At 47.1% G+C, this 24656-nt stretch overlaps 1 protein-coding gene across 6 annotated transcripts in view; it reads left to right on the top strand.

Moving 5' to 3' along the window:
* myo18ab (myosin XVIIIA b) overlaps positions 1–21934 on the top strand; it is a 63468-nt gene extending 41534 nt beyond the window's left edge. For 5 of the 6 annotated variants that reach the window (XM_068318249.1, XM_068318248.1, XM_068318250.1 and 2 more), the window contains 23 exons: positions 1737–1865; positions 4075–4218; positions 4326–4415; positions 4680–4799; positions 5338–5449; positions 7151–7278; positions 7372–7526; positions 8238–8361; positions 8760–8867; positions 9032–9124; positions 9381–9491; positions 9716–9820; positions 9993–10139; positions 10229–10342; positions 11091–11207; positions 11949–12032; positions 12595–12732; positions 12865–13050; positions 13565–13704; positions 14746–14790; positions 16094–16216; positions 17134–18509; positions 19343–21934. In XM_068318249.1, the coding sequence (XP_068174350.1) occupies positions 1737–1865; positions 4075–4218; positions 4326–4415; positions 4680–4799; positions 5338–5449; positions 7151–7278; positions 7372–7526; positions 8238–8361; positions 8760–8867; positions 9032–9124; positions 9381–9491; positions 9716–9820; positions 9993–10139; positions 10229–10342; positions 11091–11207; positions 11949–12032; positions 12595–12732; positions 12865–13050; positions 13565–13704; positions 14746–14790; positions 16094–16216; positions 17134–18502 (3882 nt within the window). In that variant the 3' untranslated portion in view covers positions 18503–18509; positions 19343–21934. The remainder of the gene's footprint in view (positions 1–1736; positions 1866–4074; positions 4219–4325; positions 4416–4679; positions 4800–5337; positions 5450–7150; positions 7279–7371; positions 7527–8237; positions 8362–8759; positions 8868–9031; positions 9125–9380; positions 9492–9715; positions 9821–9992; positions 10140–10228; positions 10343–11090; positions 11208–11948; positions 12033–12594; positions 12733–12864; positions 13051–13564; positions 13705–14745; positions 14791–16093; positions 16217–17133; positions 18510–19342) is intronic. The other variant, XM_068318251.1, reaches the window with a different exon arrangement.
* Positions 21935–24656: the final 2722 nt, after the last annotated feature.

Below are 24656 nucleotides of genomic sequence, written 5' to 3'. Positions count from 1 at the left end.
AAGGGAGATACCTCGGCTGATAACAGTTTCCCAGAGGTGTGTTCTGTCTGTCCTCAGTACTAAGTTGGCTAGATAAAGGAGGTCATAGTCTACAAGGGATTGTTTGGTGGTTTAGTTTAGGTTGGTAGAGGTCTATGCTGTGTCGCTAGAATGAACAAATATAGTGCAGCACGAAAAGAGCCTTCAGAGAGGGAAGAGTTGCATAAGATGATAATCTGAAAGCAGAAAATTCTGTGGAGACTTTCAAAGCTTTTTAAAATGTCATGTTCTGTACACAAGTACATTTTCAGAATAGTATCACTACCCAGACACACACAGTACATTGAAGAGCTTACTTAGATTAGGGTCGTGGGAGCAGCAGTTTGCTTAGGGAAGCCCTTACACTTGTCTTTCCATCCACTTCCATCCTTTCTTCTGGGGGGATCCTAAGGCTAACCAAGAGATATAGTCATTGCAGCGAGTCCTGGCTCTGTCTCTGGGTCTCTTCTCAGACGGACATTCCTGGAACACCTCCCTGACCAGATGCCTGAACTTTGCCTAACTTTGCTGTATGCAGAGGAGTAGCGGTCACCGTTTGACGAGGCCTTGTAGGACCATGTCATCTGCAAATGGCCACCAAACCCAACATCCTCCGCCACTTTGCTGGACCTAGAGATTGTGTTCAGAAAAGTTAGGAACCAGTGAAAAGAAGAAGCCCTGGTAGAGTCCAACCACAACTGGAACTTACTGCTTTTATTATGAACCCGACTCTGACTCCAGAAATTCGTAGACGTCCAGCAGAAGCTTGTGCTCATTGCTCCCAAAAGAGCTGACGTTCCATGTCCATGTCTTGATCTTCTGCAACGGGACTGCACCACCGAGGCACCACCTGGGCACCATTTTTCTACTCGCCAAAGTAGAAAATTACCAATTCATGTCCCAGGGTGTCTGTTTAGGTATTCTTACAAACCTTTGGGATTGAACACATTTCCTTCCAGCCATTTTCAGAGAAGAGAACCCCAACTGCCAGTGGATTTAGAGCCTGCAAATCTAAAAGTTTTTTGGCAGCTCTGTGCTGTCCAGCACACGTGGCGTATGGGATGTGATTCAAAGCTCCATCCCTTCATCCTCTGCAGTTTCTCCCCAAACTATCGCAACACATTCCCCATTCGAGTGTTAGCTGTCGGAATTTGTCGGAGTTCCAACAATTGGCTTTTGTTTCTCTCAAGTCCTCCTGTATTCTCATGTAATACACTGTAATCCGGAAGTGCACTGTGGGAAAAGGTAATACAGATAGAAGGTGGTTTAATATCATTATATGGAGGGTTCATAAATGTTTACATAATAAAGTTTGTCGGTATATTGTGGAATTTTGTTTTTGCGGTCCTGCAATGCATTAATCGCGAGTAACGAGGGATCACTGTATACTGATCTCTGCTGCCACCTGCAGGGGATCAGTTGTCACTACACAAATATACTGTAGATGTATGATCTTAATAGAGGAGCCTTGTCAGACTGTTGCCCACCTCCGTTGTCTTCAACAAAATTAAAGTTTTTACATTAAACTATTAATTTAACAACAAGCATTGTTGAACAACTATTAAACTAGTGCTTGTTCGACATGTAGATGGGCAGTAGATCCCGTGTCAGAATTGAATATAAACCCATGACTGGCAACATCATTTACTTTATGTGGCTTCCACTTCCTCCCTTAAAGGAAAGAATGTTTGAGTTTGTCCAAAATCCCTGTCCCACAGGTGTTCCTGAGAGCAGGGACTCTGTCTCGGCTGGAGGAGCAGCGGGACGTTCAGACCAGGAGGAACATCACTCTGTTCCAGGCAGCCTGCAGGGGATACCTGGCCAGACTTGCCTTCAAAAAGAGAAAGGTAGGCTGAGAAGGTTTGGACTGCTTTAACAGATCTGAACAATCCATCTATGATGATGCATTTAGTATACTTGGTCAACAAAACAGGTAGTTATAAAACTGAATAATACTCCAAAGAAATCAATCGAAGATGTTTTAAATCTGTGTAAATGTATATAAATCTGTGGTCCTTAGAAGTTATCTGTTATCTATCTATCTATCTATCTATCTATCTATCTATCTATCTATCTATCTATCTATCTATCTATCTATCTATCTATCTATCTATCTATCTATCTATATGTATCTATCCACAGTATATATATATATATATATATGTATATACATATGTATCTGTATATACATCTATATATAACTAGAGTGGAAAAGTAATTTCTCCTACGGGGGATTAATTAAGTTTGATTCTTCTACAATCCTACTGGCGTAGCTAAAAGCTTTGTGGCTACATGAGAAATGTCATTAAGTCAGATCTCATATAATCTGAAAGAGGTGAAGTGTTTAGCCTTGACAGTGATATCCAGTTGAACCGCTGTGGACTCCAGAAAGCTGGCAGGATTAAAATCAATTGCTCTGAGACTTGATTGAATTTTACTTCCTTCCATCCTTGACTGATGATCTCAGTTCCCGATTTAACAATGAGCTGACCGGAAGTTTTAGCAGAACAGGCCTGAACGGATGGACAGGAAGTCGTCCGTGTGCGTCTTCTCTTTTCTTCTGGTTGTCTGTTCATCCCTGTGTAATAATTATTTCGTCCAGAGTAAACCTAGTACATACTAGCCTCGTCAACTTTATTCATACTGCTCATCCATAGCCTGGTTAATACTATTTTTTTTAGCAGATGGCTTCATGTGTACAGAATGGGCTGCAGTGAGCCTCTCTAGACCAACACAAGTCATGTTGTCTCACCTGTTTGTAAGGTCAGCTCCATTCAGTGGACGCTACGCTAATGAGCTGCTTTTCATCGCCCGTTTGTCCAGTAGTGAGACGATCACAGTGTTGTGGCAGGCTAACGAGCTTAGCTGCCATGACGCTACGACCTCATGTGTTTGTCCACTAAGGGAAGGTCAGGCCAGCTGAGACTACGGGTTGTCCTGACAACCACACCTGGACCCGACATGGAAGAGAACAAGTTCTTTCTTCTTCTGTGAATAAGACAGACAGGGACAGGCTGGATTACAGTCTGCTGGTTGCTGGTGTTTATTAACGATTCTATCCACCCTACTGTTCCTACAACACAAAGCCAATGAGTGTTGTGTGTTCACCTGCCCCAGGGACCCCCCCACCCCACCTCACCCGCTCCACCCAGGCCTCAGAGAGCAGAGAAGAATTCGTAGCAGCTGGGAAACAAGCGAGAGACAGAATAAAGAATGAGAAAATAGAACCTCAGAGAGGGAGCAGAGAGACGTTGCCATTGGGGGGGGGGGGGGTACACAAATAGAGATCTTTCTGCTGCTCTGAAGCCTTGCCGGCTGTTGCCCCTCCCTCCATCTCTTTGACAGTTGAAGTTAAGGAGCGTGGGGGATTCCGCTGCCATCCAACAAACATTCAGCCTAATTAAATAGTTGCCTAAAGACAGAAGCACCCCCCCTGCCCCCACCCCTGAGCTGGGAACAAGGGGCAGACGTGACTGCGTCTTCTCCCGTTTGGTGTTTGCCTGCGTTGAGATCCCGCCTGATGTCGTGTTTCAGCTCCTCGCTGCAGCGTCTCCATTGTCCCGTGTCACATTTTATAATGTGGTAAAATGTGCCCCCGCTCTTTGCCTGGGGGGCCATGCTGTTGGGATGGATGTTGTTTGACTTGGTTTTAGTAAGAGAGGTCTTCCCTGATAAAGTGTGGGTATTGTCTTCTGCACATCTGCTACCGCGTCACTGCCCCCCACTGGCTGCTGCACCACACAGTGATGCCCCCCCCCGGGGGTCAGGACAGTCAGTTCTGATTTAATGGGTCCACAACAGAATAAACTGAGTGCCTCTGTTGTTGCTGTAAAAAGCACAATGAAGTTTGGAGTGATAATGGAACACGAGTTCTACTCTACACACTGAAAGTTCCTCACAAGCTGTTGAAGTCAGCTAGCATTTGGCTCTGCTTCAGTTGTATTAGTCTCCATAGTCCTGGGGGCTTATGTCAAACCCAGTAGATTGACTCTGTTCCACACACACCCTTCACACACACCCTTCAGCTGCGCTAACTGTTGTGTTGCTGTGTGACAGATCCAGGATCTGGCCATCCGCTGCATCCAGAAGAACATCAAGAAGAACCGTGGCGTCAAAGACTGGCCCTGGTGGAAGCTGATGACCACCGTCAGACCTCTGATAGAGGTGCAGCTGACGGAGGAGCAGATTCGTGGCAAAGACGTGAGCGCACACACACACACACACACACACACACACACACACACACACACACACACACACACACGCACCATGTGGGTCACTAATATCTGCTGTGTGTTCTCCATCAGGAGGAGATCCAGCAGCTGAAGCAGAAGCTGGAGAAGGTGGAGAAGGAGAGAAATGAGCTGAGGCTGAACAACGACCGTCTGGAGAGTCGGGTAAGGCTCCAACCAGAGGACACGCGTGTCTGACAGAAACTATCCATTCTAACATACGTGACCTGTGTGGAGGTCACTGGACGGATGAAGGTCATGAAAACGTGGTTTCATGTTTCACACAGAAGAAACAACAGATCAGTTGAAACATTCTTCTGTATGAAGCCTGTTGTTCACACAATAAAACACACGTGTGGTGTCGTTGTGTGACCAACACACACGTGTGGTCTCAGTGTGTGGTCTCAGTGTGTGTTGGTGTCGCGTCAGATCACGGAGATGTCTTCAGAGCTGGCTGACGAGCGTAACACCGGGGAGTCGGCGTCTCAGCTGCTGGAGACGGAAACGTCTGAGAGACTCCGTCTGGAGAGGGACATGAAGGACCTGCAGGTACACACACACACACACACACACACACACACACACACACACACACACACACACACACACACACACACACACACACACACACACACACACACACACACACACACACACACACACACACACACACACACACACACACACACACACACACACACACACACACACACACATTTATTTATTTATTTGAACCAGTTTGCACCCAGATTAAGTTTTTTGTTTTTGTTTTTTACCTAAAAATAAAGACAAACTGATGAAAACATGCTAATAATTAAAGACAACACCCTGTTCTCTCTGGAACACCTGATTCATACCTTTCCCTAATGACCTTGAATCCTTTCAAGGACATCCTCGAGCATCTACAAATCTAGGTGTCCCATCATTTTTGTCCAGGACTGTTTCATTAGGTTTTGTTTGTTAAATAATTTTGTCACAATTCCAAAGCAGTGTTTTTATTGGTGAATGCTGTTGAATTATTGTTTTTTGGGGTTGTTTGCGTGCCGCTGGGGGTCTGTCTGACATTCGTTCTTCTGTCGTCCACCAGGCTAATTTTGATGGCGTGAAGAAACAGATGGAGTCCATGGAGATGGAGGTGATGGAGGCCCGACTGATCAGGGCTTCAGAGTTCAACGGAGAGATGGACGACGACGAATCCGGTCAGTCACACTCCTGACTGTCATTACAGGAGGAACCTTTAATGATCCGGTGTGAACACACTCCTGACGTGTGATTTGGTCGTCTCCTGAATGAACACACACACACACACACACACACACACACACACACACACACACACACACACACACACACACACACACACACACACACACACACACACACTATTAACAGTAACCCCTCACGGTGAGATCTGCTGCCTGGTGTCAAATTGATGCGTTCAGAAGCAAAGTGAATTCACATGTGAAGAAGTGCGTTAGAAGTGGTTCACTGTGAAGCACATGAAGGAAGATGTGGTTTGCAGTCCTCCCCCCCATCACATTCTGCCCCCCCCCCCCCCCCCCCCCGCAGGACGGCTGGCAGCCGTCTTTGTGAACGTAGAATTGATTTGAAGTGTCTCCAATCATGCTGCTTGGATTGGAACAGCTTTACGTCTCCGTACCCCGACAGCACTTTAATACCACTGTGGAAGTATTTTGTCCTTCAGACTAGAAGCACACACACACGCACGCACGCACACACACACACACACACACACACACACACACACACACACACACACACACACACACACACACACACACACACACACACACACACACACACACACACACACACACACACACACACACACACACACACACAGTAAATGTGTTAAAAAGCAGATGATACTGGCATAGAGCACATGTGTCGAACACAAGGCCCGGGGGCCAAATGCGGCCCTCCACATCATTTAATGTGGCCCTCGAGAGCATTAAAGCTCAGAGTGTCTAAAAATGAATAAATCAAAAGTGTTTGACACCCCTGAACATTTTATTTTTTCTTTATTGATTGATAGTTTGATCCTTGATTGATGGAGTTCTGTGGGTTTAATAACCTGACAAATGAAAAGGATTTATGTTAGAACAGAGAAACAAACAAACATGTTTTTTCTGTCTAACTGTAATGTTTGGAACTAGAATCAGTCAGAAATTCAGTTATTTAACATTAAGGAGTAGTAACATTTAGTTACATTACACTGAGTTACATTTAGTTACATTTATTAGTTACATTAAGGAGTAGTTACATTTAGTTACATTACACTGAGTTACATTTAGTTACATTTATTAGTTACATTAAGGAGTAGTTACATTTAGTTACATTACACTGAGTTACATTTAGTTACATTTATTAGTTACATTAAGGAGTAGTTACATTTAGTTACATTACACTGAGTTACATTTAGTTACATTTATTAGTTACATTAAGGAGTAGTTACATTTAGTTACATTACACTGAGTTACATTTAGTTACATTTATTAGTTACATTAAGGAGTAGTTACATTTAGTTACATTACACTGAGTTACATTTAGTTACATTTATTAGTTACATTAAGGAGTAGTTACATTTAGTTACATTACATTGAGTTACATTTAGTTACATTTATTAGTTACATTAAGGAGTAGTTACATTTAGTTACATTACACTGAGTTACATTTAGTTACATTTATTAGTTACATCTGGCCCTTTGAGGACAGCCGTGATGCTGATGTGGCCCTCAGGGAAAATCAGTTTGACACCCCTGAATGTGGGAGACATGCTGAGGTGTGTGTGCTGACCTGAGGTGTGTGTGCTGACCTGAGGTGTGTGTGCTGACCTGAGGTGTGTGTGCTGACCTGAGGTGTGTGTGCCGACCTGACAGGGGGGGAGTGGAGGCTGAAGTACGAACGCGCCGTCAGGGAGATCGAGTTCACCAGGAAGAAGCTGCAGCAGGAGTTTGAGGACAAGCTGGAGGTGGAGCAGCAGAGCAAACGGCAGCTGGACCGGAGGGTGAGGAACGTCTGACACCCCCTGTCAGAAAACGTATTGATCCATCTGGATGGAACCGGTCTTTACAGTAACACACAATTCATTGCGGTGCAGATCAGCGACCTGCAGGCGGACAACGAGGAGTCCCAGAGAAACGTCCAGCAGCTGAAGAAGAAGTCCCAGCGCCTGACGGCCGAGCTGCAGGACACCAAACTTCACCTGGAGGGGCAGCAGACCCGCAACCACGACCTGGAGAAGAAGCAGAGGAAGTCAGTGGACACGGGGTCACGCTTCAGCGTTTAACGTCACACACACACACACACACACACACACACACACCGGTTCTACCGCGTTCCTTTAAAACCTGAAGGTTCCAGTGACGTTGCTAAAGCGTCATCAGTGAACACAAGGACGTTCGTTTCACGTTACGGGCTTTGAACACCCGACCGCTAGCAGATCAGTTGGATCCTAGAAACCTCTGGAGTTGGACGCAGCGAACCGACAGAAACCCAACATTCACATCTTTAAACTTCAACACAGTTTATATTTCATTGTTGATTTTATCGTTACGCAGCTTCATTTGTTCATCTTCTAAAAGCTCCTATTTTGTGTGTTTCCATAAAGACCGTGTGCTGTCTTGTCTTTTCCTCTGGTTTTACCGGACTACTTTTATAATATATGATATACAAGCAAACCTTGGTTTTTGAACGCTTTAGACATCGAACAAATCAGAATTCAGCCAATAGAATGCGAGTACGGTATCACCTGACTGCCGACTAAAAATCCGCAATGTAGTGAAGCCGCGCGTGTTGATGCGCGAATGCGTGAGGGATTACTAGGGTCTTGTTTCTGAGCCGGACAGAGGCGACTGTGGGCTGCAGTGCTCACAGGAGCCCCCTGGTGGGCGAGTGAATGTGAACGTGTGTGATGTAGTAATAATACGTGTGTGTGTTACGAACCGGCCGCTCCGTGTGTTCCAGGTTTGACAGCGAGCTGAGCGCCGTCCAGGAGGAGGTGCAGAGGGAGAGGAGCCTGAGGGAGAAGCTGGCGCGAGAGAAGGACATGCTGAGCGGCGACGCCTTCAGCCTCCGCCAGCAGCTGGAGGTGTGTGTGTGTGTGTGTGTGTGTGTGTGTGTGTGTGTGTGTGTGTGTGTGTGACATCACCCCACTGAGTAATCATGGATTTATTTAATCAGCTCAATAGAATTGAAAAAAAATATTTATAATTATATAAAATATATAATAGGAGAATTGTGCTGTAGATGTAATTTTTGCCCACATTCACAATCAGGCTGACATAAACAGGAATATTTGACTAATTATGTTGTATATATCATTATTTAAGACATTTCTTCCTTTTATCAAGAATTATAAAAAAATATAAGCGCTAAGAAACATCTGACGTGTTGTTTGTTCCGTGTTTGGATGGAGATCACACGTCAGCGGCTCTTATGTTCTCTTGATGTTTGAAGGTGTTTCATCTCCTGTCTGTTCCTCTGCAGGACAAAGACCTGGAGGTGTGTGCCGTCAACCTGAAGCTGGACCAGCTGGAGGCGGAGCTGCAGGACCTCAACTCCCAGGAATCCAAGGACGAGGCCTCCCTGGCCAAGGTCTCCTTGTCACTTCTCCTTCACTGTTTCCTGGATTTATTACCGGGCTTTGGTGTCTGAAACAGGCTCCATCCCATAGTAGATGATCAGACAGTCAGGGCTACTATAGGAACTACATACATGTGTTTTATCACCAGTTCACGTGTGTGTTGTGTGTCGTTCAGATGAAGAAGCAGCTTCGTGACATGGAAGCGAAGGTGAAGGACCAGGAGGAGGAGCTGGATGAGCAGGCAGGAACCATCCAGATGCTGGAGCAGGTAGAGCCACCGCTTAGAGCAGGAGCTCAGTTTGTTTCATCGCTCTGCAGACATCAAAGCTGGACGTGAGCAGAAACACCGCTTTGCTCCACGATGACCACCGGTCGTAGGTCACATGATCCACAGGAACGCCAGCAGCAGCATGTGGTCCACCAATCGTTCTGCTCGCGTCGGAATCATTTAGAGGCTTTGATGAATGTTTACAGAGTGTGTGTGTGTGTGTGTGTGTGTGTGTGTGTGTGTGTGTGTGTGTCAGGCTAAGCTGCGTCTGGAGATGGAGATGGAACGATTACGTCACACCCATTCCAAAGAGATCGAGAGTAAAGACGACGAGGTGGAGGAGATCAGACAGTCCTGCAGCAAGAAGGTACGCCGGCCACCAGGTGGCGCCGTCTGACGCCTCATAGGACGATAGAGCGTCATTAGCCTGCTCCTGATTAGCCAGAGCGTCAAATGTGATCGTTTTTCAAATGAAATGTAAAAATGTGTGTGTGTGTGTGTGTGTGTGTGTGTGTGTGTGTGTGTGTGTGTGTGTGTGTGTGTGTGTGTGTGTGTGTGTGTGTGTGTGTGTGTGTGTGTGTGTGTGTGCAGCTGAAGCAAATGGAAGTTCAGGTTGAAGAAGAGTACGACGAGAAGCAGAAGGTGCTGAAGGATAAACGAGAGCTGGAGTCCAAGCTGCTGTCAGCCCAGGACCTGGTAACCACACACACACACACACACACACACACACACACACACACACACACACACACACACACACACACACACACACACACACACACACACACACACACACACACACACACACACACACACACACACACACACGCTAACGTGTGTGGACGTCCCCCCCTGCTGCCTGTTCCAGGTCCGAGGGGGGGACGTGGAGACGGAGAAGCGTCTGAGGAAAGACCTGAAGAGAACCAAAGCCCTGCTGGCCGACGCCCAGATCATGTTGGACCACATCAAGAACAACGCCCCCAGCAAGAGGGAGATCGCCCAACTCAAGAACCAGGTACCCCACAGGACGCACACGTCAGTATCAGGAGGTGGGGGGGTCCAGATCACAGCTGATGATGGGGAACCGTTCTCCTGTCGCTCCAGCTGGAGGAGTCTGAGTTCACGTCTGCCGTTGCTGTTAAAGCCCGTAAATCCATGGAGGTGGAGATGGAGGACCTCCACGTCCAGATGGAGGACATCTCCAGAACCAAGCAGGCGGTGAGTGCAGCTCCGCCCCTCCACCTTCAGGCTCCCGCAGAACCCTTCATGGGTTCCATCGATGAAACATCTCGGCTTCAGGAACTGGTATTATTATTATTATTATGGGGTGTTTCAGCCAGGTAATGAAACGTGTGTCCTGAGACGACAGCAGCTCGTTTCAGGGTTTGGGGGTCGACAGGAACAGGAAGGCTGTTTGCTTTCAGATGGCGCCTTTGTGTACGACCTCTGAGGCCCGTCTTCATCCTGCTGGGGGAGTGAAATGCTTGGGGGAGTGATGACATAAATACCGGCTTCAGACGCGGTCGGACCAAACAACACGCTGCAATTCAACAGATAAAATCATGCAAATGGCGCTTGTTCCAGTGGCGGTGGCGGTTTGGCTCTCCTGTCACCGTAATTGCAGTATTTTGAGAAAATTGTCTGGACGCTTTATTTCCCCACATCTGAAAGCCAAACGGGGGACGGGACACAAAGGGAAGCAGCAGACAGCCGCTGGTTAAGTGTTCTCAGTGAAGGTGGGGGGTGGGATTCTACCAGCGCCCCGGATTCTACGGGACTATTTTTAGTTCCTGAGACGCACCGCGTTCCATCTGAGCATTAATGAAATACTGAATCCCACTCATCCTCATGAAGGTCTCTTCTGTTGTGGGTTCTCCTCTGCTGGACCTGCGTGAGGAGCAGGTCCTCCGAGGGTTCTGATTGGTCCCTCTGATCCGGTTCTTTCTGGTTTCTTTGTTTCCGTCAGCTGGAGGAGCAGCTGAGTCGCCTCCAGCGAGAGAAGAACGATCTGCAGTCCAGGATGGAGGAGGACCAGGAGGACCTGAACGAGCTGATGAAGAAGCACAAGGCCGCCGTGGCCCAGGTCTGCAGCACCGTTCGTCTTCATCCTTTAAATTCCTCCTAGATCCCCCACCTTTACGTCGTCACACGCCGGGTCACATGGCAACGCTTCAGGTTCCAGTTTCCACCAAAAATCTAGAAAGATGAAAGAAAAAAGCACATTACTCGGGTAGCAAAGGGGATAAAAATGAGATGATGACCTTGAGAAAACTAGGTCAAGGTCAAATTTCAACTTCTGTACTCAATCACTGATTTTTAGTAGGCAATCACGTGATTCCGTTCCGTGAGTCTCGGACTTCCATGAGACACTAAAGTGCTTTAAACAGTCTGTCAGAGTGTTTTAAAGGTGATACAGACAGAAGGTGGTTTAATATCAGTATGGGGGGGGTTCAGGTTTAATATCAGTGTGGGGGGGTTCAGGTTTAATATCAGTGTGGGGGGGTCAGAAACGTTTAAATTACCGTAAATAATAAGATAAATAGTTTGTTGCTCTATCTCAGAATTCATCAATCGCGTGTGGAACCACGGGGAACAGGGAGGGACACGTCACACCTGATGAGATATAACCACTGAACAAACAGCAACATTTTCAGGAAGCCGGGGGCACAGAAATGTGTCGGTCAGGGTCAAATGTTGACTTCAGGGGTGTTGCAGGATGTCGCAGTCTCTGAGTGTCTTGTTTGTCTTGGTTTTCTCCGGTAGCTTCTGGTTGGTGGAATCATGTTGCTCACTGATCTGTCTTGTCTTGTCTCCATGGCGACAGTCTGCTCAGAACCTGGCTCAGATCAGTGACCTCCAAGCCCAGCTGGAAGAGGCCCTCAAGGAGAAGCAGGACGTCCAGGAGAAGGTGGGTTCAGCTAGAAGTTTGATGTGTTTTCCACTGAATGACCTCCTGCTGCTGATGCTCCGGTGTGAACAGCTCTGAAGTGACACGAACGGGTTTGTAGTTTGTACAGCAGCAACAATTTCACAGACATTTCCTGTGTTTTGTTCCATTTTTAGAGGCTGACAAATGTCTCGGTGGTCTGTAGTCTCTCCAGGTTCTGTTCTATCAGGATAAGAAGCTGAAACTGTTCCTCTAAGGAGGGAAATTGTTGCTTGTTAGCAGCACACAGATAAAAGATGACTTGTTATGGATTGAATCCACCTCCGCTTGATTGTCTATTGTGTTCAAATCAAATCAGTCTGTTCCAATAAGCGTATAAATCCATCTAACTAAATTAGTTTGAATAATGTTCCTGTCACATTTCACATCACGATGCTGATTCAGACCTAAATCGTCCTGTAAATGTTTGGACGTGTCCGTCAACAGTTCTGTTCAACCAGGCACAAGTGTTGTGGCGTAAACGCGTGTGTGTGTGTGTGTGTGTGTGTGTGTGTGTGTGTGTGTGTGTGTGTGTGTGTTTTAGATGCAAGCCCTGCAGAGCCAGCTGGACTTCCAGGAGCAGTCCATGGTGGAGAAGTCGCTTGTCAGTCGGCAGGAAGCTAAGATCCGTGAACTTGAGTCCAAGATGGAGTTTGAGAGGACCCAAGTCAAGCGTCTGGAGGTGAGCGTTAGGATGGCTGGTAAAGCAGCGTTCTCCATCACGGAGAACCTGGTCCGGCTGGAGGTCAGGTCGTACCACTGTTAAACCAGTGGCGTGGCCAGTGGCTGACGTGGCCTCTGTGTCTCTCGACAGAGCCTTGTAGCTCGTCTGAAGGAGTCGCTGGAGAAGCTGACGGAGGAGCGCGACCAGCGGAGCAGCAGTGAGAACCGAGAGAAGGAGCAGAACAAACGTCTGCAGCGGCAGATCCGTGACATCAAAGAGGAGATGGGAGAACTGGCCAAGAAGGAGGCCGAGGCAAACCGCAAGAAACACGAGCTGGTAAGGATGTACAGTCAGAAACAACAGCTGGTAAGGAGGTACAGTCAGAAACAACAGCTGTAAGGATGTACAGTCAGAAACAACAGCTGGTAAGGATGTACAGTCAGAAACAACAGCTGGTAAGGATGTACAGTCAGAAACAACAGCTGGTAAGGATGTACAGTCAGAAACAACAGCTGGTAAGGATGTACAGTCAGAAACAACAGCTGGTAAGGATGTACAGTCAGAAACAGCTGTAAGGATGTACAGTCAGAAACAACAGCTGGTAAGGATGTACAGTCAGAAACAACAGCTGTAAGGAGGTACAGTCAGAAACAACAGCTGTAAGGAGGTACAGTCAGAAACAACAGCTGGTAAGGATGTACAGTCAGAAACAACAGCTGTAAGGATGTACAGTCAGAAACAACAGCTGTAAGGAGGTACAGTCAGAAACAACAGCTGTAAGGAGGTACAGTCAGAAACAACAGCTGTAAGGATGTACAGTCAGATGAGCTGACGGGTTTCTCCTTGACAGGAAATGGACATCGAGAGCTTAGAAGCTGCGAACCAGAGCCTTCAGGCAGACCTGAAGCTGGCCTTCAAGAGGATCGGTGACCTCCAGGCAGCCATAGAGGATGAGATGGAGAGCGACGACAATGAAGACCTCATCAACAGGTACGTGAACCTCACTTCCTGGCTGGGACTGTCTGAAGGTCCTTAACGTTACAACGCAGTAGGAGGAGCCACAGGTCGCGAGCTGGAACCTCTGTGGTTCATCTGTGTTACGTTCAGGTAAATATCAGCTTTAGGCGTTTGTGCTGAAATGAAGCCACACGAGCGGCTGAGAAAGGGGGCGGAGTCAGAAGAAACCCTGGGTTTGTGGAATAAAACCTGCTCCCGACCAGGTTAGCTCCAGAGGGTCTGTTACTATGGTAACAAACCCAGAGGTTCGGCTTACTTTGCTTCATGAAAGAGGTCAGGGTTACTCCTCTGACTCTTGGTTAATTTTCCTTCCTTTGTGAAACCGGGAAACCCTGGTTTTCCCTGATTTCAGGGTCAACTAATTCAGAGTTAACTAAACCTGCTTTGTGAAACAGGCCCACTGTGTCTGGAAAGACCGTGGATGCTGTTCAGAGCTGCTGGGAGGACACAAGTGTCTCGTTCACACACAGCTCCATTTTTGGCGCTTCAGATCACTGATTTTCTTCTAAGCTAAGCTAAATACCACCCTAGGATTCTGGTTTCACTCAATAAGCCTACATAAGCCTACTTAGCCTACATTCACATGTGTGACACACAGTCCTGAGGTTACTTTGTGTTTTCAGGGTGTTTGTGAACACGGTGTGTGTGTGTGTGTGTGTGAACACTGCGTGTGTGTGAACACTGCGTGTGTGTGAACACTGCGTGTGTGTGAACACGTTGTGTGTGAACACATGAGATGTCTTCACAGGTCCTGTTTTCATTTGATTCTCATTCCATGTCTTCTTTTGTTATTTTTTTGTCTTTTGTTGTTTTTTGTTGACTTTTGTTTCTTGTCGTTTTTTGTTGTCTATCGTTGTGTTTTGTTGTCTTTCGTTGTCTGTTGTTGTCTTTCGTTGTCTGTTGTTGTCTTGCGTTGTCTGTTGTTGTCTTTCGTTGTCTGTTGTTGTCTTTCGTTGTCTGTTGTTGTCTTGCGTTGTCTGTTGTTGTCTTGCGTCTGTCCTCCCGTCGTCGTAGTTTACAGGACATGGTGACGAAGTATCAGAAGCGACAGAACCGAACGTGAGGAACTTTTCTTTCTCTCCTGGAAGCGATGCAACATTCCCCAGCCTGAGCGTCGGGCCGACTTCCTGTTTTCTGTCTCGATCCTGAATCTGTTGAGTCGTGGTCTCATCCGGATCCTTCAGGATCACGTTGACCAGCAGAGATCTGGTGGATCTAAATGGGGGGGGTTCCTCTGTGAAGGCTTAAGGATGACGCATCGCTTCCAGCGCTCAGAGATCCTCTAACAGCGTTTACCTCTCCTGCATGTCGTCACATGTTGAGATGCATGTAGCAGTGACGGTCGCCATGGAGCCCAGCATGTCACACGGCTCCCTCCTCACACCCCCCCCCGGTGTGGCAGAGCTCTGACAGAGCAAGTGTTGCCCCCTCCAGGCCCCAGTCTGTTCTGGGGCGACTTCTTACTTAATGTCTCCCTTCCAGTCCAGCGGTTCGTGTCTCCTGCTGCGATTGACTTCCTTTAGAGGTGACCTCACCTCCCGACCGCGACGGGTTCGGGGGTCTTGGACCAGATCCAGGGCTGCTGAGCACGTCTGATGTGTCTGTTGACCTGTTGAGCAGCATGACTTCATCCACATCGCTGAGATTCAGCAGCATTACATGAGCGTTGGACTTCTCTAACCTGTGTGTGTGTGAGACTTGCAGTGTGTGTAATGATAATTTAGGGTAACGACAGTGGAGTGGCAATGAAAAGGACCAGATGAGAGGTCTGGTCATCTGATAATATTAGTGCTGATACGAGTTAATTTCATTACAAACACCTGAAGAAAAGGTTGAGAAGAAATGCTCCTGGTTTCTATGCAGATGACATAAACTTGTACATGTGTGTCGCAGGAATGAACGCTCCTGTGGGCTGTGTCTCCTCTCACAGTGTTCTAAAAGAGGACTGAAACTTAAATTTAACTCAGACACAAAAACGGAGTGGCAATGCGAAATTATTGTAGTGTTGTTAAAAAACGCGACACACCAGATGACCTGGTAGGTTCTGGGTTGTGTGGGCAATCTCAGCGGTTAAGTTTTACAGGACTGCAGCGAAGGCTAGAACAGAGGAGGAGAAGCCGCTGCATGCGCTCTGCCAACCAGAATAAATGCTTTTTGCTTCCAGCTTAACCCTGACAGGCCCGTCGAACACTCTTTGGGTCTTCAGAGAGTTGGGGAAATGTTCCTGCCTGCCTTCACTGAAGTTCCCACTAACATTCTCCTCATGTTCTCTCTTCTGAATGGGTGAACCCTGCTTCTCCTTACATGGCATAACCTCTGCTTTGCTTCCTCTGACTGCTTTTCCTTGTCTGGTCCTCACCAGTCAGGGGGATTCAGACATGGACTCTGAGGTGGAGGACCGTGTGGATGGGGTGAAGTCCTGGTTGTCCAAAAGCAAAGGTTCCGCAAAGAATCTCTCTGATGAAGGCAGTCTTAAGAGCTCCAGGTCAGTACCACAGCTGCAGTCTGTCCAGACATCTGAACACAACGTGATCCAACTGTAGGAGGTTGAGCAGAACTCTTGGATGACATGATGTTACTTGACTGTAGCTTCCAGTAGCATTTTTACATCTCTGTCACCAGTCTGGGGCAGACGGTTTGTTGTTTTCCAGAAAACTTGAAAACAAGTCTTTAAAGTACGCAGACGCACACTGACCAGTAGGCTGAGATACGCTCCCACTGCAGCTCCCATTGGCTTTAACTACCGTCGGTACATCAGCAGTTACAGTAATCCCTCGTTCCTCGCAGTTAATGCGTTCCAGAACCACCTGCAAATACCAACATTTCGCAATATAGCGACACAGTATTTATTTTATTATTTACGGTAATTAAAAAATGTATGAACCCTCCCCATACTGATCTAGTATTACCAGTACCAGTGATGGTACTGAATCAGTTGAGTACTTGGTGTACAATGCATCGTACTTCCGTCCCATTAAAACACAACTGTTTGGATCTGGAACAAAATGCACAAATCTGATATGGAACCTAATCACAAAGAGAAAAGAGAAATAGTTTTCGGTTATCTGTTGCTTTTGTCTTGACTTTACTGAGACCTCCTGTCTATCTCTCTCCATCTTGTTGGGCAATGAAATGAGTTGGTGCCTGATTTGATCACCGAATCAGGAAAGCTGTGTATCCTGAGTCACATTGATTCTGTTCTGTTACTATTTTTCATTTTCATTCCTTGCTTAATTTCTGCTGTTCTATTTTCCAACATATTCACTTTTTAAAATTTCATTTAGTTTGATTCCGTTTCTTCCTCTGCTTCTCCGCTCTCCATCACTTGTACCAAAATATCACCTTTGTTCTCTCTCGCACTGCCTTCATTCCTTTTTCTTTTCCACTATTGTTTCTCTCTAGATTTTCTTTAAATGTAGATGAAAAGGAAGGTAAGGAATGGAAAGAGTTAAATAAAGAGGTGGAGTCGAGTAGGCCGGTGTCGGTGATGAGTTCCCTCAGCTACAGAAAACGATCCAACCTCGACTCCATGGGTGTAAAAGACGATACCCTCCTTGCTGCCCTCAAGGAGAACGCGAAGTCCGAAGAGTCTCTGTCCTTCCAGAAGACCAAACCCAAGACCTCCGACTCCGTGAGCTCCAGGATCAAGTCCCAGACAGGGAACGACAGAGAATCAGTCATGTCCATGACCAACAGCCAAGCCAGGAAAGGCCTGGACAGCCGCTGGGGGGACCTGGACAACGAGTCGGTCATTTCCTTTGGTCGACGCAGTTGGGCTTCCAGACGTTGTGGATCAAGTCCAGAGAATGACACCAGGTCTACCGTTAGTTTAGGTCTATCGAGCCAACGCCTCTCACGCCTCGATGAGGGACGCGTTGGGCGGTCCCTGTATGGCAGCAGCCCAAGTAGCCCTTGCTTTAGCCGGCGCTCCGGGGGCCGCAGTCCCGGAAGCGTCAGCCAGGCTGACTTCCACGTGTCCCCGGCTCGCAGCTGCAGGCTGAGCGAGTTCAACTTGGATCTGGACGACAGCCGAAGCGTGGCCTTCACCGAGAGGTCAGGGTACAGTCCTCACTCCGCCACCGGACGCAGCGTGTCCATGCCCCCCCCGCAAGCCAGGCCATCAACTGACAATGACCCCATCAGCAGCTTGGACATCAAACCCGTCAGTCATCGGAACTACCTGGACCCTGACCTAGAGAAGGCCATCAATGAGGTGCTGAACTTCAAACCCATCAAATTCAAGCGCAGGAGTCTGGAAGACTCTGAGGGTGAAGGAGAAAAAGCCAAGAATGATGAAGACCACCGTGAACATCTCAGCAGCAGTAGTCTCAGACGTTCTGCGTCGTCTTTTGACTGCTTACGACCGACCAGCAGCTGCAGCAGTCGCAGTCGCAGCAAGAGCAAGAAGAAGAAGAGAAGCCACAGCTCGGAGTCTGATCGTTCAGCAGACGGCCGTCGCCACAGGAGCAGCTCCAAGAGAAGCTCCAAGAAGTCCAAAAAGAAGGGCAAAAGGAGGGCCAAATGCTCATCCTCCTCAAGTTCTTCATCCTCCGATTCGGAATCGGAGTCAAGCTCAGGCGCCTCCACCATTTCTTATCGCAGCTCGAGCAGCGTGAAGAAGGCCCCAACTCAAAGACCGTCCAGTCCTGACCAAGAAGAACCGAGGCCCCAGAGCGAGAACCAGCACGTTAACAAGAAGGACTCCAAGAAGAGGAAGAAGAAGGTTGACAGCCTGATGATGAAGTACCTGTACCGGCCAGACAGCGACTGAGGCAGCAGTGGGTGTCGCCGATGTTTGTCTAACCTGGATGAGCATGTTGTCAACTACTGTGTGAGGAGAACTCTCAGAGTTTAGGACTGAGTTTGCTGTGATTGTGGTGTGTAACTCTTGGCATGCTAACAAAGCTAGTTTTGCTATTTTCCTAGTTTGACTTTGGGTCATGAACAGTTTACCAGGTCACTAAACCCGTTGGGAAAACCTATGAAGAACATTAGCCGTGCAAACTGACAGGATGTGAACTCCATGTCAGGTGACACTCAGCAGCCTCTCAGGTAGGACAGATGGAGCAGGAAGTGTTCCTCACTCACTAACTGGAATGGTGCCAGTACTACCAGTGGAGGCTGCATGCCACACCAGTGAGCTCTGTGCTGTCACGCGTGTTGTCACGTCCCTCTTCAAAGGGGTGACGTATTGTCAGTGTCCGTTTGTTTGTCCTCCAAATATCTTCCAACCGTTCAGATAGAAAGATGAAACCAAAAGCACATGACTCAGGGATGAAGATGAGGTGATGACCTTGACCTTGAGAAATCTAGGTCACAGTCAAATTTCAACTTTTGTACACTCAGGAACCGGATAAGATAGAAAGACGAGCGAGAAGGCCAGTGTGAGAAAGACCATAGCTCAAAACTAGTGCTTTGATGTACCTATGCATTAGCTTTGATCTATGGTCTTACTGGCCTTCTCCATATGCACTAGTCAGGTACTACTTTCAGGGTACCCTGACCTACCCTGAAAGTAGGTCAGGGTAAGTCGTGGGATGTTGCAGTCTCTGACTGCCTGTTTTCTTGGTGCTTTTTGAGAGTGACCCCAGGTTCTTCTTCTCTGCTGCAGCCCCCCAGGCCAAAGGAGCTACGACTTTTCAGATGAAGAGGAGGAAGAGGGGAAATACGGCCGATCCACCCTGAGCTCCAACTACTCTTGATCCCGACCCTGCAGCCGTCGACCCACAACCGGGTTAGCGTGTCACAACGACACGCCAACACGCCAACATTCAGGTGTTGGAGATGCGGGTCAGACCCTCAGGCTTTGGGGACCCACGTGTTCTGTTGGACTCTGTTTCTGTCTTCATTATATAAAGAGCACCACACTAACCTGTATCTCCACACTACCATGTAACGCCAAAAAGTTCAAGTCCCTCTGAGCTCCGACTCACCGCCAGCTGATCCTGGGACGAGACCCAACCTTCTCCTGTGGGACAGGTGCCATTTGGGTTCAGGACTCGTCTCCAGCTGACGTGTTTCATGAACTCTGAACTCTTCCACCGTAATCTGAACATTTGCTTGTTGGATTTTTGTTTTGTTTTACTTTTATTTTTTGTGAATTGCATCACTTCCTGCTTCACACTGACAGTGAAGTCTCGTGGGTTTGTTTGGTAAAGCGGTTGAATTCCTCTGAGTTTTACGTTTGGTTCTGAGAAACATTGAGTCTTATTGGAGCTTTGACTTGATCTGACGTTCCTTCCAGAACTCTACTCTTGTGCTTTTCATTCACACGCGCTCTGCCTTTAATGTTCTCTCCTTTCCTTGACTTTGGTTCCTGACGTGTCACTAAAGCCACTAAAGCAACGGGATCCTCAGCCCGTCTGTTGAAGGTGAAGCTGGTGTTACTCGACATCTTGATTGTCAACTAGACCAAAACCAATGTCTTGTTTTCCTTAGTTTGTTTTCCTTCGGGGTTTATCTGTTTGAGAGATGTTTGTGTTTGAGCTTCAGCCGTCTGTTGGTCTCCATTAGATGAAGATGGTGTTCTGGTTCTAAACCCGCTCCCATTGGTGAAGTAAGGCTTGACTAGTTGTTCAACCTGTTCCTTTCCTGAATTGTTGGGAGAAGTAGTTTGCAACAAGCTGATGCTGGCTAGTAGAAGAGCTAACTTGATGACATCACTTCCTGTTCAGTCACCATCTGTGGACTCGTGGCTGGTGCCACACAGCTTTAGGCTCCCTTAATTAAAGCTCACAAACATAAATCGGAGCAAACAAACGGAACATACACCCTCATCTAAAGCGTGTGAACAGTCATCCTGTCAGAGGAGACGGACTTCTCTGTCCTTGTTGGTTCGGTTCTCCTTATGTGACCCACGAGGAGCACCAGCAGCCCTTACGGTGCCCTGGAAGCAAATGTATTGCTCAAGGGTACTTCAGTACGTAGATGGCTGGGGTTGCCCCTCCTGAGCTGCCTTACTACCCCCCTCCCTGTCAATATGCGCCATTTCTCTAAAGGTTTTCTATGATCGCTTTATTGATAAGAACAGGACATTAGCCAAGCCGAGCAGCAGATGTTGTGCTACACGCTGTCTAACCCCGTCCCTCAGCTCCGTAGGACTTGTCCTGGAGCCCAGTGTGAACGCCACTTGACCTGGATGTTGGACCGGTTCTAGATGTTGGACTGGTTCTAGACGTTGGACTGGTTCTAGACGTTGGATCGTTTATAGACCTTGGACCGGTTCTAGACGTTGGACTGGTTCTAGACGTTGGATCGTTTATAGACCTTGGACCGGTTCTAGGTGTTGGACTGGTTCGTCAGGTGCTTCATGAACTTACTTCCCACAGCTTAGCTGAACGTTTAGCTTCACGGTCGTCGTCTTTAAAATACTTGACGTTTCCCTTCTGTCCACCTCCTGAACCGTCGTCTTCCTGGGACACATACAAAGTCCTGCTGACCTGCTGTTGACCGTCGGACCCGGGGCCAGCAGACAGCGGGGCGTGAGCCCCTTGGAACACACTGGTGGGGATTCTCAGTAATATCTCCCCAAATTTTAAAATTGGTGAATCCAGTCGTGTCTCCTTTGGACCGTCTGTCCGGTCAAACTGACGGATCAGGATCAGTTGCTTTTGGTCTGAGCTGCAGCATCAGCATCAAAGCTGAGTTTAAGGCAGCTCAGGTCCGCTTCAAGAAACCGTGTTGTGTGTAGTTTCATTGGTTTTGATGATTCTAGATTTAGACGAGCACCTTTGACCTTAAGGCCTCGTGGACTTGAGCTGTAACTCCTCCAGCGATGTCAAAGCATTAAAACAGGAAGCTGCTGCTTCATTGGTGCAGACGTTCCTGAAACCTCTTCTTCTTCTTCTGGGATCCAATCAGATGCCTGAGGCGTGTGTTGAAATGCATTGTGGGCATGAATTCATTAAGATGTGATCATGGAGGGACGAGTCGTGTGGGCTTCTACTATACCTGCTTTTTGTAACCTGTTCTTTTATCTCTATGCAGTCGTCACACGCGTGGAAATGTTTGGATTTGATCGACCCTGACGAGCAGACGAGACGCTGCTGGCTGCACACTATTTATATCTGATGTGTTTGATTCTGACTAGCTTTGAAAAGAGTTCATTTTTATTTTCATTATGGAACAAATTGACCACTTGTTATGAATTTTGCATTGCAGGTTTAATATATTGTAAATAAAAAGGCGATTGTTTTGAACTCTCTCTTGGGATGTGTTTGTCCTGGTTAATCGTGGAGTTCTGATGAGCAGAGAGAACCAAACGGAACGCTGCTGTTTTCTCATCTCCTGACACCTGGTGGCGCTCACAACTCATTTGACCCTCTGACGCTTTATCCATAATAAGGAATAAAGAAAGGAAATGCGATGGAGTCGAGGCTCCGTCCTCCAGGCGGAGGTTTGAGGCTCCACGCAGCAGACGGACGACTCGGACATCAACTTAAAGACAGAAACAGTTGCTCCCCTGTTTCATCATCAGCAGCAAAACCCGCTGTGTTTTACCAATTAGCCCCGGCCCCATTATTTGATACGTGCAGTGAATTTGGGTTTCCAGGTCTGGTCAAAAACACATTGAGATTCGAAGAGGAATAAAAACTGACTTCCTGTCCTCCAGCAAAATCAATGAGGCGCGTCGGGTTTGACCTGCAGAGCATCAAAACCGTCACAGCAGCGCCTCCTACGGGTTGGTTGTGAAATCTTTTCAGGATGTGAGGTTAATATTTTCCCACTGAAACGAAGATAAAGTGGACGTAGATCTGCTCTAGAGACTCAGACACCGAGGTGAGGACAGGATGTGAAGGACACATGGTGTTTATCCTCTGACACCCAATTTTAAGTGTGTGTGTGTGTGTGTGTGTGTGTGTGTGTGTGTGTGTGTTTTAATTTACTGCTCCAGGTGTTTTGAAGGATATCAGACCTAAGATTCGATCTTTTCAAATCGATATTCAATCTAATAACTGAGGGTGACTCCTGTATGTGGGTGTTCTTCTCAGGCACTCGTCCTTCCTGTCATAGGAACACATTTACATGGAAACTGAAGCCGCTACTGTCAGCTGTTTCTACAACATGCGTGTGTGGTATGTTCACTTCGCGTCAATAGTTAACGACGGAATTTTTTCTCTCAACAGCTTTAGTTTCTTCAACGTTTGTGTTGCTTTTGATTTTCCTGCTTGAAAGACGTTAAACGAGGACGATGATGACCCGAACGCTCCCCGAGCACCAGGAGAACATTCTGGGATGCGTTCATAATTCAAAAGAATATTCGGTAGAAGCCCTAAGTAAGCAAGATTGAGCTTTGCCAATAGTACAATATAAAAACTAAACAAACTTAATTTAAATGATTTTATTAATAACGATATCATAACTGTTTAAGATGGAAAAACAAAGAGTAAAATTCTATATTATTTTTATCAAAATGTCAAAGCCTGGTAGTCATTCTTTAAAAAAACAACCCAGTTTTAGAAATAAAGATGTAATACAGTTTTTGAACTTTTGCTTTTCTGAGCCTTTTATTCATACATTCTCCTGCGGACACTGCACCAAGCTGACAGAACCGTCTCCACACACAGATTTTTTTATAATTTATGTGTGGAGAAATGTTCATTATTTTTTCTGCCATGCTTCACCCATGGAAACAATCACCCCCATTGTGGTTTTCGCTTGGCTTCTTCTGCGTCTTTATCTGTACTGTCCACAGTAATGTCTGCCTCTTTTTCTTCATTAAGTTTTGCTTGTTTTTTACTGAAGAAGACACTCATTGTCTTTTGGTTTTCCTCCTACTTCTGCATCTTTCAGAGGTATGGTGATACTGTGAGACTAACTCCTCTCTCATTGCAGCGTTTAAACCAGCAGACGTCGTGTTACCGTTTGGTTGATGAGACTGAATCACGCAGGTGAGTCAAACGTAATGTCAGGGTCTGAGTTCAAAATTTAAGTGGAGAAATGGATAAATTGGGAATATTTTTGTTGGATGGAAGTGCATTATTTCCAATATCATATTGCAGAAAAAGGTAGCATTGTTTTTTAGTATTTAAACGTTGTCGATTATTTTGCGCCCCTGTCAAAAAGAGAAAAAAGGCCAATCAAACTGAGTCTTGGGTCCAAAGGGTTCCGACTTGAGGACACTGGGTATTCATGAGTGCATGATGGGATGTGGTCCTTGACCCACAACGGGAGGAAGAACTGTTGGCAGCAGAGGTGAGTGGCAGCGGGGACGCGAGCCGACGTCCCCCCCCCCCCCCCCCAGAGACACTGACATCCAGACGCTGTAGAAACATTCTCTCCTCTGCCGGCTGCTCACAGTCGAGCTCATTACCCTTCCAAATGCAGCTGCTGTTTCCTAGGGGCCCCGCGGGCCCCCGGATGACAGTCCGTCTTGTATTTTGGCTGGCTTGCAGTTACTGCTCTGACCTTGTGTCAAGCAAACAGCCGACGGCCCCTCTGAACGTCGTGTTCCTGAAGGCGTCACAAACATCAGCACAAATACCAGCAGAGGAACCCGAGGCGAGCGCCTGCAGCAAGGCTGCTGGCTGATGATGATGAGGATGATGAGGATGAGGAAATTTGTTAGATGAGTTATTCCTTTAAAAAATGTCAGCCCAAAGATACCTGAGGTCAGAACCCGACCAATCGTCATTGACGGTGGAGTTATTCTTTACCGTTCCACTCCGAGGGATTCAATTCTCTACTAATCACCACAATCTGCACACATTTTGTTTTAAAGATGAGAAAATGACAAAACATGACGAACATCATTAAACAGGACATGGAAGTAAAACCACTGAAGGATCGCCATCAACAAAACATGGCACTAAAACCTTTTTAAAACTATTGATGATGTAGCACACATGTGCCGAACACAAGGCCCAGGGGCCAAATTTGGCCCGCCACACTGTTTTATGTGTCCGGCCAGGGCATTGAAGGTCAGA

Source organism: Antennarius striatus, chromosome 6 (genome assembly GCF_040054535.1).
Source record: "Antennarius striatus isolate MH-2024 chromosome 6, ASM4005453v1, whole genome shotgun sequence".
In the NCBI taxonomy this organism is placed as follows: Eukaryota; Metazoa; Chordata; class Actinopteri; order Lophiiformes; family Antennariidae; genus Antennarius; species Antennarius striatus.
Note: the sequence above shows the minus strand (reverse complement) of the source record. Positions and strands in the feature narration are given on the sequence as shown.